At 42.5% G+C, this 17,667-nt stretch overlaps 1 protein-coding gene across 1 annotated transcript in view; it reads right to left on the reverse strand.

Annotated features, from left to right (window-relative positions):
- The window catches only part of ERBB3 (erb-b2 receptor tyrosine kinase 3), a 139,649-nt gene that overhangs the window by 58,258 nt on the left and 63,724 nt on the right, over positions 1-17,667 (reverse strand). The window contains exon 4 of the mRNA XM_089680044.1: positions 13,813-13,938. Coding sequence (XP_089536170.1) covers positions 13,813-13,938 — 126 coding nt within the window. The remainder of the gene's footprint in view (positions 1-13,812; positions 13,939-17,667) is intronic.

The following is a 17,667-nucleotide window of genomic DNA, read 5'->3' on the forward strand; positions in this document are numbered from 1 at the left end:
TTTACAAATCCTTTGGCAAACTCCTATAGGTTGTTTGCATTGTTTGCAGAGGTGTATTAGCTTCATGGCTGAAGTTGCCCTTTAACTAAACCCAGGACCCTGCATCCACAATATCTGGTCTCCCACAGTACAGAAAACATGGAAGTGCCATTATTTTAGTAAATATAAACTGCTAAATACCTTTTCTCAACAGCAGTTAGAGCAGTCTTGTGACTTCTATCAGTGTTCAGCAGAGCACATGTTAAAGCTTGTAGGAGGAGTTTTCATTCTGCTCTAGGAGGATGCAAAACCCCTGACCTCTATCTGGACAGTGCTGATTGGCCATGTGCTGATCACATGCACTCTCCCAAGAAAAAAAAAACCCTCTCTAGCAATACACACCAAACTGAGCATGTACAGAAGGGCTACAGGTTCAGTCTGTCCTATCAGCGTGGACATTTCAACAAGAGGAGGGGCAGAGAAGACAGGATCAAACAGGCTTTTTGGACAATGCAGAGGATTAACCCCTTATGCTCCACAGTGAGTATAACAAGCATGCTTTACTGCATATACAGACTGATTTTACTGTTGTAGGTTTAAATAATCAATTTATGTTACATACTGCAGTGTGAGATATTATTTTGTAGATTGATTGGGGTTCATTAGGGTTTTGAGAGAATCCACAGACCTCCCTGTGATACATGAACCATATCCTTATCCTAAAAAAATGTTATGTATGATCAGAGCTGAATTATCCATAATGTAACCTATGGAAGAGTTTAGGGTCAGGGAATGTCCAAGGGGCCCAACTGCAACTTCCATCCTCCTCCAGTAAACAAGTAGGATAGCGAGTTGGCCAGAGCTCTACATCTGCCTATCAATTCACAAAACAGGATGAACTTGTAGACAGCTGGTGTTTTATGGGGCGCTCCATACAATGAAACAATGTCAATGGGACAGCCTTTCATATCTACTACAATCCTTTTCAATGTTACTTTAAATAGTCAGATCTACTACCATGCACAGGCCCATATTCTCCTCTAATACATTTCAGCCTAGAAATGATGTCCAGAAAGACCTTTGCTGCTATCTTTTTGCACCCTCTAAATTGGAAATGCTTTAACATAAGTGAAGCTTATATTTGTCTACAACTGGCACAACCTGTAAAAACGTTAATGTCTCTGCAATACGATGGGCATCTATGAGGAGTGGTACAAAAATATTTGAGGTTTGGGAATTTCTTTATTTTTCTAACATTCCTTCCAGTACTACAGGGGTGTACAAACTATGGCACTCCAGCTGTTGAAGTACTACAAGTCCCATCATGCCTCTGCCTCTGGGTGTCTTGCCTGTGGATGTCAGAGTCTTGCAAGGCCGCATGGGACTTGCAGTTCCACAACACCTGGAGGGACATAGTTTGGACACCCCCTGCAGTACTGCATACAAAATAAATACAGTATCTGCCTCTATAGGCCCTTACAGTGTAATGTCTCTACCACAATCATACATACAGTATGGTCATTGAGAATGGAAGCCAAATGACACATCAGTATGACTGTTGGAGGAAAAATATTTTATAGGAAATGTCAGTAAGTATATGTATATGATAAAAGTGTGCTATGTGATAAAACATTATACAAAAGTGAAAAATGATACAGGTAAGACTAGCCAGAATATAATAATTTTGTGTACAAAGTGTGCAGAATGAAAAAAATAGTTTCAATTTGTTTTTCAAATAATTTCATTTCGTTAAATTAGTTTAATTTGTTTTCGGAATTTGTTTCAATTCTTTTTTTAATTTGATTAGATTCTAATTCAATTTGACCGAGTTCTGAAAATTCGAAGCGGCATTCAAATTCCAATTATTCAAGTTTGAATTTATTCTGTTTGAATTTCGGAAGACGGCTATATTCTTTCTTTTTGTAGCACTACCCCCTTAGGAGTTGCTGAGTTTTGGGCCCCACTATAGTCCTGGACGGCCAGGCAACATGCATTTCCTTCCAGCCTTGCACTCCAGAGACAGTAAACAGTACTTGAACTTGTTTTTTTTTGGGGGGGGGGGATTTTATTAGGGGATTTGAACTTGGACAGGGATGAGGGATACATGGGAAGCCCAAGGACTGAGGACAACTTCCTGGAACTCTGCACAAATGCTCAGAAGGGTTTCTCTTCTTTGGAGATCTATCCAGACTCTCCTGATGTACCACCTCAGACCCCAGATGAAATCACCCAGCTGCCTATGGGAATCCGTGGGCAAGGGGACCCAGAATCTGCCACTTTAAGATCAGCTGTCCCAGATTGGGACTAGTCAGGTTTCCATCCAGAATGCCCTCTCCCCTTATCTGGCCAAGAGGGTGTGGGATTACTCACTCCGTTCTCTCCTGCAAGCGAATGGTGGCTGCCTTCAGGCCTCACGCTGGGCTGGCTCCCTCCCTGCTTCCCAGGCTGTCCTCTCTCAGAGGACAGTTGAGGCTGAGAGATCCTCCCTTCCAGCTCCTCTACCTATAGGTGGGCTTCTCTCCTGGACAACCCCCTTCTTCTAAGTTCTACACTCCAGCCTGGTCACTTCATCTTCCACCCGAATTCTCCTGCTGCTGAGCAGGCTCAGTCACTTTTAAGGGCTGTCCTGACCCAATGCCTGACAGTTTTTTCCCTACTCATCTTTTCTGACTGTCTTTCACTAGTTTTGCATTTGACTGGGGTCAGTGTAACTACTGATAGCATGAGGCGATACCTGGACCCTACAGAGGTTGCACAGGCAGCCCAACTCCTCCAGGATGGCACATCAATACATGTCATTACCAGAAGGTTTCTGTGTCTCCCAGCACAGTCTCCAGAGCATGGAGGAGATTCCAGGAGACAGGCAGTTACTCTAGGAGAGCTGGATAGGGCCATAGAAGGTCCTTGACCCATCAGCAGGACCGGTATCTGCTCCTTTGAGCAAGGAGGAACAGGATGAACACTGCCAGAGCCCTACAAAATTACCTCCAGCAGGCCACTGGTGTGAATGTCTCTGACCAAACAATCAGAAACAGACTTCATGAGGGTGGCATGAGGGCCCGACAACCTCTAGTGGGCCTTGTGCTCATTGCTCAGCACCATAGAGATCGACTGGCATTTGCTACTGAACACCAGAATTGGCAGGTCTGCCACTGGTGCCCTGTGCTTTTCACAGATGTTCACCCTGAGCACATGTGACAGAAGTGGAAGTGTTTGGAGAAGCCATGGAGAACTTTATGCTGCCTGTAACATCGCTCAGCATGACCATTTTGGTGGTGGGTCAGTGATGGTCTGGGGAGGCATATCCATGGAGGGACGCACAGACCTCTATAGGCTAGATAATTGCACCCTGACTGCCATTAGGTATAGGGATGAAATCCTTGGACCCATTGTCAGACCCTACGCTGGTGCAGTGGGTCTTGGGTTCCTCCTTGTGCACAACAATGCCTGGCCTCATGTGGCGAGAGTATGCAGACAGTTCCTGGAGAAAGAAGGAATTGATACCATTGAATGGCCCCCAAACTCAACTGACCTAAATCCAATAGAGCACCTCTGGGATGTCATGTTTTGGTCCATCCAACACCACCAGGTTGCACCTCAGACTGTCCCTCAGTGATGACCTGGTCCAGATCTAGGAGGAAATACCCCAGGACACCATCCATCATCTCATTAGGCGCCTACCCCAGCATTGTCAGGCACGTGGTGGCCATAAAAACTACTGAGTACCATTTTGAGTTGCTGCAATGAAATTTCAGCAAAATGGACTGCATCATTTTTTTACTTTGATTTTCGGGATGTCTTTGAATTCAGTCCTCTGTAGGTTGATCATTTTCATTTCCATCAAATGATGGGGCATCCTTACGTTCCTAACACATTACCCAGTCCATATCAGTATAGATATCCAGCATGATATTTTCCCCATTGAGATCTGATGTGTCTTTAAAGTGTTCCCTTAATTTTTTTGAGCAGTATATATGTTTACTTGGTAGATCAGAGCAAAGCTTGGAAATGTGTACATTAGTACTCTACTAGAGATCCAAGCATTGATTTTGAAGAGAGCTCACATATTATACATCAAGAATAGTTGGGTTGCCATTTGGTAGTTAAAGTGGTTATAAAGCCTAACCATTGTTTACCTTAATGTATTCCTTGCATTAAGGTAAAAAATGTTTAGGCATCAGTATCCCCCCTCACCCCTCCTTTTACTTACCTGAGCCCTCATTCAATTCAGCACTGTGCATGTCTGCAACTGTTCTCTTCCTTCACTTCTGGGTCTCACTGGCTTTGCTGAGGCACTGGGAGCCATTGGCTCCCACTGCTGTCGATCAAAGCTTGTGACAAGGGAGCAGGGCCGAGTCCCGCTGGCTGTGTCAATGTACACGGCAGCAGGGCTCGGGAGCAAGCACGCACAAGTGCCTCCAAGGGAAGAGACTTTCTATGGGGGCACTGCACAGAGAAGAGTTCCAGCGAGGGACCAGAGAAGAGGAAGCACAGAGCAGGTAAAAAATTAACGTGTGTTATTTTTAAAAATTAAAAAAAAAATACCTTTACAACCACTTTAAAGTGATATAAAAGATTCATTTTTTTAATAGTTAAAACAACAAACATTACCGGCTCTGTGCAATGCTTTTTCACAGAGCAGTCCCGATCCTTCTCTTCTGGGGTCCCTCGCCGGCACTCTGGACTCCATCCCCCACCAAGTGTCCCCGTAGCAAGCCGCTTGCTCTGGGGGTACTCATGCGTGCTTGCTCCATAAGACCCACAGCATAGAGTTTGGTCCCACCCCCTCTCCCTCCTCACTAGCTCTGATTGACAGCAGTGGGAGGCAATGGCTTCTGCTGTTGTATCTGAGCCAATGATTAGCGAGAGAGCAGAAAGCCTCGCTCTCGTGCACATTGCTGGATCGACATCAGGCTCAGGTGAGTATTTAGTGGGGGCTGCGGGGGAAGCTGCATGCATTTTATGCAGTAAGGTAAAAAAAAGTCTGCCTTTATAACCACTTTGAAGTCAAATAAAACCCTGATGCAGAATGAAGGCATAATAGCTTACTGACAATCAGAGTGGCAGAAAAGAAAGGCTAAACGCCAGTACCTACTATAGAGAAGGAAACAACCTTTGTTTTGGCTGACACAATAAGTAGACTTTAGGAACTAGAAAATGACAGTGTAACAATAATAGCAATTCATTGTATATGAACCTTCAGTGTCACTTCAGGATAGCTTCCTCTTGTACTCTGTAATTACAGTTTTTTGTTGCCTTAAATTGAAGCTGTGGGTAACTTAAGCCTATACTGGAAGAGCTGTAGCATGTAGTGAACAGTATAAGATGTCAGCACATACCCTTTCTGCAATGATGTCCAGTGTTTAGCCCTACTAAAGCACCCAAATTTCATAAAGATAATAATAATAAGAAGATATAATTTGCATAAATATATACAATTTTTCTTTACTAAAGTAGTGAGTATTCAGTGGAGCTGACTTGTATAGCCTTCACAACAAATTACTTTTTCCTATTAAGTATGTAATCTTTTATCCCCATAAGGCCCATTGTACACGGGACACTTCTGAACGATGGAAACTGACTGCTGCAAAACGTAGGCTAAAAAATGTCTGTTTAGCCGCGTTTGCATAAAGCTTTTCTGTGCTTTTAGAAGCGTTTTTTAACCAATACACGCCCGGCCAATAGCCAAAAGGCGGCCGGCAAAATGTACTGCATTTCCGGGTTGGACGCCATATGGCGTACTCCCGGGCATGCGCAGTTTTCGCGCTTGCAGAGCCGCGCAGGAGCGTGATATGTCACCGGCCGTGTACCTCGGACACGGCCGATGACAGATCTGAGTATCGGTCCTGTTGCCATTGTATACTACTGTCTAGCTGTCAATGGTCACAGCTAATCACATGCACATGTCATGTGATTAGCTGTGGCCAAATCACAGCTAAGCACAAAAAAAAAAAAAAAAAAAAAAAACCCTGAATGAATCGATGTCATTCAGGTAAATGCTTGCTTATAGCAAAGTAATTCTTTGCTATAAGCAAATTGTGTAAAAAAAGAAAAAAAAAAATACTGATCACTTCCCCAAAGTAGTGCAATGTTAGTATGGTAACATTGTACTACTTTGGACATAGTGAAATGTGAAAAAAAAATCTTAAAAAAAAGAAAAAAAATGTAATTAAAAATTAAAAATAATAAAAAAAATTAAAAAAAAGTAAAAAAAAAATATTTTTTTTTCACACTGTCACCAGTCAGTGTCCCTGATCACCGCCATGCCAGTTATATGAAGACGCTGTACTGCACTGGTGACAGTATGTAAAAAAAAAAATAGTGAAAATAATTTTTTGCATTTTTTCATTTTCCGAAAAATTATGACAAAAAAAATACAACTTCAAAAAACTCGCCATGCCTCTTATGAAATACGTCGGACTGTCTACTCTGCAAAAAGGGGTCATTTGGGGTATATCTGTACTGTTCTGACATTCTTGGACCTCAAGAAATTAGATTGGCCGTCAGTACTTCAGGACTGATCAATATTCAGATCTATACCATAGTTTGTGAACTCTATAACTTTCCTACAAACTAAAAAATACATCCTAATTTGGGTTATTTTCACCAAAGACATGTAGCAGAATACATCTTGGCCTAAATTTATGAAGAACAATTATTTATTTGCAAACTTTTATAACAGAAACAAAGAAAAACTTGTTTTTTTTCAAAATTTTCGGTCTTTTTTTGATAGTTTAGCAAAAAATAAAAACCCGGGTGGTGGTTAAATACCACCAAAAGAAAGCTCTAGTTGTGTGAAGAAAATGATAAAATTTTAGTTTGGGTACAATGTTGTATGACCGCGCAATTGTCATTCAAAGTGTGAGAGCGCTGAAACCTGAAAAATGGCCTGGGCAGGAAGGTGTAAAATTGCCCGGTATTCAAATGGTTAAAGATAAGCACAGGAGAACCTCCCAAATGCCCAGAATGCACTGAAAAGTGGTAAATTATTAACTATTTCAGACTGTTTCAGCAAAATACAGAGAGTAGAAGCAGAGAGAGCAGTATGTGTTGAGATTAGCTTAGGTGTGAGTTGCTCATTAACATTTCTTTGGTTTCCAATGGTGGGAAGGTGTCTGCTGGAGTGAGTCAGTAAGGCCACCTGGCAGGGGGTCTTTATGAGGAGGTTGAGGTATGAATGGTCAATAACATGTCTTTTGTTTCCAAGGGTGGGAGAGGTCTGAGGAGTGAATTGGTCATTACAATGTGTGACAAGCTTGGTAGGAACATTTTCAGTGTTTTGTCCATCTGAGTACCTTGAAAACGCTTTGCATGCATTTTTCATGATGAAAAAAGGCTCTGGACAGCATCGAGAACTGAAAGAATTAAAAAAAAATTTCAGACGCAAAGGCTTATAAACGTGATTTGCCACGTTAAGCCGCATTTTGCGTTTGAAACGCTGATAAAATCGACTACTGAATGCAAGTTTTCTGCGTCCAAAAAAACGATTGTAAACTCAAATGCCTGTAAACGACTGTAAACGAAGATGTGTACATGGACACATAGGAAAACATTAGGGTGAGTTCAGGGGCTGCTGAAAAAAAACGCTGAACAGCTCCTAAACGTGAGTTTATCAGCTGCAGTGTACATGAGCCCTAAAGGTTCACCTAGCTGATAACATACATATTACAATATGGTGATGCAGGCACTTTTGTATTGCTTCAAATATGGGTTAGAGTAAAGTTTAAATGTATTCTTTAGTATAAAGGAAATTTTCTCTCTGTCTATGACCTAACTAGACAACAACTTTCAATTTACCCTGTTTTGCTTTTACCGGAAGTAACCTCATACTGCCCGCACCCAAGGCCGGACCGAGGCATAAAAGACACCTGCCTGGGGCACAGTGCTGCGGAGGCATATTCCCACTTCTATAATGCCCAGTCATCCCCTAACCCATGCAGGAACAAGCTCTCAAACTGACAGCTTAGTCCTTCAGATTATAAAGTGATGTTCCACCTGTGTAATGTGCATCACAAAGCCAGTGTGGCCCTGCATTCATTCATTTATGAAATTACTGTTATGTGTGTAGCGCAGACCCCTGATGGGGTACACAATATTTGTCCCAGGTTCTCTTCCCGTGTGGGTGTAGAGCAGGCAGGCAATGCTCATTGAACTTGGAAGTGGTGCAGGGAACCGTTGGGATTCTCCAAAATTTAGTGCAGAAAGTAATTTGCGGACACTTTACTCCTCTCTTCAGGAATATCACCTTCTTGGCAGAAAATAGAAACGCAAGCACTTCTGAGATACCCAGCTGGGTAAATCCCAGTTGAGCAACACTGACCCAGTCACACAGGGAACTAAACAGCAGACACTCACTAGGATCCCCCTTCCAGACTTCCACTCATTGTGTCTCCAGATACTTGGATACTTATACCGTGAATCTCCAGGCCGAATCCTCAGAGCACTCCCTTGACTTGGCTCAAAACCACTTCCGAAGAAATAGGCCCCACAGTCTCACTGAGCTGGGATATTGGTGAATTTTCTGAAATAGGCCCCACAGCCCTCACTGAACTGGGATCTTGGTGAATTTTCTGCAATAGTCTTCAGCTACCCTGCCCAAAAACCAGTAGTCCTTAAGGTTGGAAACTCCTCCTCCTGGACAAGCTCCAGGCCTCAGACTATTTATCCCCTTCTCAGCCACCTACTGGGCACTCTTCCCCCCAGGGATTGGCTGAAACTACATAAATATTTAGGTCCAGGGTCTGCCTCTTCCAGTCCACTACATCAACCTTTCTCAACCTTTTCTCACCTCTTAAAACAACTTTCTGGTGTCAAGGAGCAAATGCTAAAAATACTATAGCTACAACTCATGATACCATAGTGTGAGGGTCAGTAGAAATAATGTTCCTCACACTTGTGGTCATTGGGAAGAATTACCCCCTAACAGATAGCTAAAAAGCGGTGTCAGTGGGAACTTGAGAGGTGAAAATTGCTCAAGGAACCCCTAGCAACCCCTGGAGGAACCCTGGTTGAGAGACCCTGCACTACATTCTAGAACCTACTAGAAGGCAGGAGAAGTAGTTTAGCCTGCAGCCTGTGAGACCCAGAACAGCCAAAGATAATCACACACTGCTCCAATGTTTACAAAGCAGCCAAACAGGTTACATCTACCAGAACCTCTCTAGCATCCTATTATGGGTAGCACAGTGGCTAAATGGTTAGCACTTCGCCCTAGCAGTACTAGGGTCATTGGTTCAAACCCCAGCCATGGCACACACGCTTGGAGTTTGCATGTTCTCCCTGTGCCTGCATGGGTTTCATCTGGGTACTCTGGTTTCCTCCCACACTCCAAAGACATGCTGGTAGGTTAATTGGATCCTGTCTAAATTGGCCCTAGTATGTATGAATGTAAGTTAGGGACCTTAAATTGTAGGTTAGGGACTGATGTGAATTCACAATATATATGGGAAGCACTGCATAAATTGATGGTGCTATACAAGTACCTGAAAATAATTATTGGAGGGTGCTACATGTGTAAATAAAAGTGTTTTTTTTCTTTTAAACAACAACTTAGCCCTTTTTGAACCCTTTGATATCCCTAATTAGTTTTAATTAATTCCTTCATCCACTTCTTCCCTTAGCATTTTTTTATTACTGATTTTTATTTTTCTCATTTGTATGTTAACTTTCTAAAATTTATCTTTGAGAATTTATATGATTTATAGCATTGAATCCAACAGATACTTTGTACCGGAAATATGACTCTAACACCTTTACAAAACAGACAAGTTTCAAATTAAAATTTGTATCTAAATCGAGTTTAATGACCATAAAATTTGTAGTTCAAATTTTAGTTAACCCTAATAAGTTTTTATTATCTCAGTCAATCCCTCCCGTTTCATGTAACCGTTTTACATATGTGTTCACGTGTTTGTAGCACTTTAAGGCCTCATGTACACATGAACTCCTCTAGACATTTAGCTCTCCTGGGAGCAGAAAAATGCTAAAAGCAGCAAAAAGAGAGAAAACAGGGTACTGCGCTTACCCGTGTTTAGCACTTGAACAATTAATAATTGATTGGCCACAGTATTTTCAATTGACATGAATAAATGCCCAAGTGCTAAACGCAGCTAGCGTTTAGACATGTTTACATGTGTTTACACGCGTTTTTGCCGCATTTAGTGTTTTTTGGCTAAAACGTTCCTCTCCTGAATGCAGAGGAATCGCGTTCAGGAGATGAATGTCTAACTACCCCTAAACTCTGCTGCTCCTAAACTCTGGTAAAAGCCTATGTGTACATGGACATACAGGGTTTGATTTACTAAAGGCAAATAGACTGTGCACTCTGCAAGTGCAGTTTCTCCAGAGCTTAGTAAATGAGCAGAAGCTCTGCTTACTTCCATCATCTAACCATATGCAACCAAAAATACAGTTTTTTTATTTTCCTTGCATGTGATTGGGTATTCTTTGCAAAATGAAACTTCACCCCATTTACTAAGCTCTGGAGCAACTGCATTTTGCAAAGTGCACTTTCTATTTGCCTTTAGTAAACCAACCCCATAGGCTTTTATTGAGTTGAGTTCAGGGGCTTTGGCAAAAAACACCAAAAACTTCTAAACTCATGTGTAGGAGCTGCAGTGTATATGAGGCCCTAATTAAAACTCAGGGGGAAGGTGTTGCACTTTGGCATCATCGTCTTGAGTGCCAAAGGACCTCATCCCAGTTCTGCCCACATTTCTTTGCTGTTGGCTAGGTATAGCAGACTGACTATTCACAAATGAAGGCATGTTACATGCACCATTTTATCGCTGTCAGACTTCCAGTAGACTTGTACTAGAAGAATATGGCAGTTGCCATTGCTGACATTTTCTTCTGAAATTGCTAGTTGTCTAACTGTCATGGTGATTCAACGGCTTCAGTACTTTCTGAGGCACAGACCTGGAACAGATAAACAAATCATTCTCTGGTCTGCAATGGCCGTTATGAGAAACAGCTCTGGGGCTAGGGGTTAAAATAACCATGTAGACAATAAATAATTTCATCTAAACCCCTATCCAATCAACACACCCTAAAATAATATGATAGTGCTCTAAATAGTTGCTGCTAAAACACTGTTAGTAATTTCACACCTGTATCAAAATGAATAACAATAAAGTGTAGCGCAACCGACTAATATCTCATATAAAAAGAAATAATAGACAATAATTAAAGTCTCATGAAAAAGTCTCTTATAACACCACTGTGCAGTGTGTATAAGATCAATCTTCTCTCTTCTTCAGTGCCAACCGTGCCACCACCATTAGGTGAAGAACCTGCTCACCTCACTTTATGACCTCATCAATAGGTCATTATGAACTCAACACGTGGACAGACTTGTGTACACCCTCTGTGGTCTTCCTCCAGCTTCTCTCCCGGCACCGCCACAGTATACATTCCTCCAGCTGATGCTCTCATATAATATGTATTATGGAAAACAGAAAAGTGGAACCATAGTGCTCTCTATTTATAAAACAATTTATTAGCGCCCAGACCTAGGTGGAAGGAGCTGAGCCCTAGATGTTTTGTACTGATGACCATCCGGGAGAACGGGGTGGTGAGCCATGTAACGAAATTATACATTATATGCTGGATTGTCTCTTACATTTTGTGTTTTTAATCTGGGCGCTAATAAATTGTTTTATAAATAGAGAGCACTATGGATCCACTGTTTTCCACAATACATATTATATGAGAGCGTCAGCTGGAGGAGTGTATACTGTGGCGGTGCCAGGAGAGGAGCTGGAGGAAGACCACAGAGGGTGTACACAAGTCTGTTCACATGTTGTCCACGTTGCCCAGACCTAGGTGGAAGGAGCTGCACCCTAGATGTTTTGTACCGATGACCATCCGGGAGAACAGGTCAGCTGGAGAAGTGTATACTGTGGGTGGCGGTGCCAGGAGAGGAGCTGGTGGAAGACCACAGAGGGTGTACACAAGTCTGTCCACATGTTGCCCAGACCTAGGTGGAAGGAGCTGAGCATTAGATGTTTTGTACTGATGACCACCATCCGGGAGAGCGGGGTGGTGAGCCATGTAACGAAATTATACATTATATGCTGGCTTGTCTCTTACATGTTGTAAGTGTTGTTATTCTGGGTGCTAATAAATTGTTTTATAAATAGAGAGCACTATGCTTTCACTTTTCTGTTTTCCATAATACATATTATATGAGAGCGTAAGCTGAAGGAGTGTATACTGTGGCGGTGCCGGGAGAGGAGCTGGAGGAAGACCACAGAGTGTACACAAGTCTGTCCACATGCTGAGCACATAATGACCTATTGATGAGGTCATAAAGTGAGGTGAGCAGGTTCTTCACCTAATGGTGGTGGCATGGTTGGCACTAAAGAAGAGAGAAGATTGATCTTGTACACACTGCACAGTGGTGTTATAAGAGACATTTTCATGGGACTTTAATTATTGTTTATTATTTCTTCTTATATGAGATATTAGTCTGTTGCGCTACACTTTATTGTTATTCACTAAATAATTGCAGTTACAAAACTGCAATCTCTGCGGTGGGGTCCTCTGCTGTCTTGGGCTGCCACTATGCCTGAATAGAGTCATGTAATTATGGAAACACATAGCCTTACACAGATTTTTAGTTACATTTACAATTTCTCTGACACGGAAATCAAATGCACTTTGGTATCAATCGGGGACAAGGGGTGGAGGTTGTTTCTCTTGACACCTAACACATTGCATGAGGGTTCACACGTCTCACTGTGGAGAACTTTACCATCCAGTTTTAATCTCATTGATAAGACATCTGGCCAAGTCTCAAGTGAGGCTGCCAAGTTCTTTGGCCTGGTGGATGCAGACACTCCAGGGAGACATAGTAACAGACCTGGTGTTGTGTTGTAACCAACCTTCTGCTCTGCTCTGGTTGCTATTTACATTTAAAGTAATGAAACTGTGGTCAGTAACAAACACATTTAGAATTATATGATTCTTTTTTTATGCTTGACTGAACTTTCAATTCAATTCAGTTCATTCCAGGAATATGAGAACAAAAGGTGTAAGAGGTCTTACAGTTTATTTCTTTAGAGTAGAGTAGAGTAGAAAGTCTGTTCTATGCCAGCATGAGAAGGACTCTCGCTCTGTGAAAGCAGTGGTCTCTCTACAGATGTCCAACATGTCTCCTGTTGAATCAAAGTTAGAGCTCTCCAAACAGCAGGGAGCATAACCTTTGCTGGTTACAGAGCTAAAGGTCAGACTCAGCAGGAGGTGTATCAGACCTGTGCAGAGAGACCACTGCTTCCACACAGTGAGAAGGGCCATTTTATAAAGCTTTCTGGCAGGGGACAATCATTTTTCTCTTTTTTATCATTTTGCTTTCTAAAGAAAACAAACTGTAATACTTTGCAAACATATCGTTTGATGCACCTGGAATGCATTAAGCTGATTTAAACTGAAAGTTCATTTGGGCTTTAATGTCTTTGCTTCGCCTCAAGAAGCTGTATATATATTAGAAAGGTTAGCTATATAAAAACATGTATGAAATGCCAAGACATGACTCATACTGCAAAGCTATATGTGACCAATCAAAGCCTTCTTGGAGTATGGCTAGCTCTAGACCAACAGATGACTCCATGATAATGAGCATTAGGGAGACACCAAAATAGAGTAGATGGCTTCATGGTGAACCCAGGTTTACTTCAAAGCAGATGTTTTTAGACAGTTCATAGAATACATTTATGGGTTTTTATACTCATGAATGTGTTTTTACCACTTTTTACATCTGTGTATTCATGGTTTGGACATTATATCAAAAGGATAATAATAAATATATTTCTGTTTACCCATGCCAGTACTTACAGTTTATAGCATTAGCCTCAATTTCAACCTGGGCTTGTGGATCTCGGATGATATCTTTCCAGTCAATGGTATCAGTGTAGCACAGCTGCTCATTATTGGTGATATGGATGCCTCCAGCCAGGATTTCTAGGACAAATATCAAAGATAAAGTCAAATTAACTGGCAATGTCTGATTAAAGTCGATGTTTCTTGAAGTTTTACTACTGGTTCCTACTAAGTGATATGATGCTTCTGTACATGCTCTTTAGCCTAACATGGATGGTGATACATAACAAAGATGATGTCACACTGATAAACCTGCCACTATATTTATAATACAATACCGTGGCAGTTATATCAATGTGACGCTTTTGTCAGCAACAGGACAGGGTTCACTTTGCTGAAGACAGATATAGATCCGCTTTAATGTGATTTTAAACCCTTACATATACCCAGTGAAGTGACTGGCCTCAGTTGATACACAGAGATGAAACAAATCCTCCAACATAAGTTGTACCTGTTTATCTACATCAACCTTTCCCCTACATCCATTCAAAGTGCAGAATTACGCAGGATCTCTCAGCTCTGAAAAGCAGGGGGTGGGGAGCTGAAGTTACACCAGTGAAGAGAGCTCTGAGAGGTGATTGGAGGGAAAGGACACACCGCTCCTCCACACAGCACACAGGAATACAGCTGAGAATATCAATCACAGGCTGCGCCCTCCCCTGTCACCATTTTTCTCTTGGTGTCAGGAAAACTCATCAGAAGTAACTCATGCTTATAGCAGAGGAATGAGGCAGTGGACAAGAATGACACTTAGTACTGTGGATTGAGACAAGCACACACTATAGAGGAATATGCTTTGTTTTTATTTCATGCCTGAGGTTTACAACCACATTAAGATTATGCTGTTTTGAGGAGAAACTTAATATCCTGAAACATTGGTACTGACCACAGTGCACACAGAACTATATTGCATGTTGTTCTGTGGTCTGCTCAGTGGTGTATTTAGTTGCTGTACTACCCTAAGCAACATTAAAATTGGGTGCCAGACGTGGAACTCTCCGCTGAACAACCATCCCCCCTGGCCCCACTGCTGCAACTCTCTGCCAGCCACTCCCAGCCCTCCCCCCCCAGCCCTGCCACCGCAACTGCCACTCTCCGCCAAAACACAAGTTCCCCCTGGGCCCCACTGCTGCCACTCTCTGCCAGCCATCCCCAGCCCTTTCCGCCCCCAGCCCTACCAGCACAACTGCCACTCTCTGCCAAACACAACTTCTTCCCGGGCCCCACTGCTGCCACTCTCTGGCAGCCACCCCCAGCCCTCCCCCCTAAGCCCTGCCATAGCAACTGCCACTCTCCGCCAAACACAACTTCCCACCAGGTCCCCACTGCCATCACTTTCCTTCTGCTGAACCGATGCCTACCCCTATCATTAGTACTCTTACCAGCTCCGGAAGTGCCCTCCTCCTTGAGCTCTCTCGGTCTCTGCCAGTCTCTCTCTCTCCTCTCAGGACTGGACCATACTCCATCCTGCCATGTCCTCCCAGGAGCCTCTCACAGGTCAGTCCACCCCTGCTCACCAGGACCCTTCTTCCGGGGGGGGGGGGGGGGGTGCCGCCTTAGGCAAACGCCTTATTTGCCTTTTGGTAAATATACCTCTGGGTCTGCTTATACTCTGTGTTCTGTTTTTGTGCCTTCACTCAACAAAATCGCCATCTAAGCTGGCAAAGAGAGCTGCAGTGGCTTTAGGTGCTGGGAAATAATAAAGTGTTTTCTAACTGTAGAAGAATTCTGCCATATTCATTGCCCAACATGATTGCCTCCCCTGTTACCCAACTATACACTAAAGTGCTCTACAGAGATTGCACAGGATCCTTTATAGACATTTGACTAAATCCTGTTCATATGGGAAAGTGTAAGTTCTATTGTGATTGTCTTGTGTTTGCTAAACTCTGAAACCTGTATAACCAGTGCACCTATCCAGATAGACTCAGGTTCATATTTTATCTGTTTGTCTGGTAATATGAAAAACACAATAGTATTGGCATAATGCCACTAGTAGTAAAGCAATAAAGGCCAAACCACTGGCCAAAGTCCATCAGGGTGTTCCAGCATAAACATAATGTGAGGATTGCTGCTATGAAGGAGTACTGAGGTCACTGTGTACTGGTCAGTCACTATTAAGATCTGCACAATGCGACTCCCACATTCAGGGTTATTGTTGGATTTTGAACTCATTATGCATGTCTGTTTGTCACCTCAATGACCCGCACGCTTCTGGGAATTTATATATTTTTAAACTGTAGCTTGGTGGTTTCAAAACAAATGCTAGCGGTTTAATCAGTTACTTTAACCACTTGCCCTCCAGAGGATTTACCCCCCTTCCTGAAGAGGGCATTTTTTGTGTTACAGCGCTGCGTTAATTTAACTAACAATTGTGTGGTCATGCAACACTTTCGGTGATATTTGATTGTCTGTGCGGTTTAAATTTTTTGCGCTATAAGAAAAAAACAATTTTGAGAAAAAAAAACAATATTTTTGACTTCTTGCTATCAAACATGTCCAGTAAAAAAATGTCAAAAATCAAATTTCGTCAAATTTAAACTAAAATGTATTCTGCTATATGTCTTTGCTAAAAAAAACCCAGTATGTGTAAATTAATTGGTTTATGTGAAAGTTATAGCGTTTACAAATGGTGGTATATATACTGGGTGTTTTTTTTATTTTTACTAGTAATGGCAGCGATCAGCGACTTATAGTGGGACTGCGGCAGACATTCTGACACTGGGGGGGGGGGGCATTGATGTGCACTGGTAGGCACTGATATGTGGCATTGATGTGGCACTGATGGCCACTGACAGATGGCATTGATGGGCACTGACAGGTGGCATTGATGGGCACTGACAGGTGGCATTGATGGACACTGACAGGTGGCACTGATGGGGCTACACTGATCATCAGGGCACTGATGATCAGTGTAGTTGTCTCCTCTGAGGAATGCTGATTACCGGCATTTCCTTATTTACATGCGATCAGCTGATCATCATGTGACATCCCCAGTGACGCCAATACAGTGATCAGTGCTGAAAAAAGTACTGACACTGTACTAATGACACTGGGCAGGAAGGGGTTAACATGAGGGGCAATCAAAGGGTTAACTGTGTGCAGGGAGTGTTTTACTAGGGGGCTGTGTCTGTGTACTTCACTGTAATCACACTGCTTTGGATGGCTGTGCACAGCTATCCAGAGCAGTGTGCCCAAGCTGACAGGGAGGAGAACTGTTAGTAAACAAAACAGTCCTCTTCCCTGTCGGAGATCTTCAGACTGTGACCTAGTGATTGACAGCCGCAAACGGCAGCAAGGGTAGGGACGACCCGGAAATGCAAAATCATGTATATATACACGTGATTTTGCGCACCCATGCTGCCCTGTAGCAGTATTTCTGCTATAGGGTGGGGGGAAAGCAGTTAAATATGACTAGTTCTAAGTAAAAGGCCAAACACCAAATGATTGAAACTGCCTGACACTGAAAAAGTGAAGATTACTTGCTGGTTATACAAGATATCACTCAATTCTCCCATCCACACTAAACGGTGTGGATGGATGAGTCACCTCCTGTAAGCTACACCTGCAGTTGTCAGAATACCTAAAAAGTGACTACATCTCACTGGATGCTGTCGCTGTTTGGCTGACAATCTTCAGCCTGGCTCTCGATCAGTTTTTTTTTTTTGGTGTCTCAATAAAGACATTTCTCTTCACTAAGCCACCAGTCACACTGCTGAAATTTAAAATTGCATGATTTGTGTGCGATTTCAGCGAGATTTCAGGTGTGATTTCTTAAGACTTTATTGCGACTTGTGAAAATTTTCAACG

Source organism: Staurois parvus, unplaced genomic scaffold, assembly GCF_062004578.1.
Source record: "Staurois parvus isolate SC_StPar_1 unplaced genomic scaffold, SC_StPar_1.0 ptg000017l, whole genome shotgun sequence".
NCBI lineage: Eukaryota > Metazoa > Chordata > Amphibia > Anura > Ranidae > Staurois > Staurois parvus.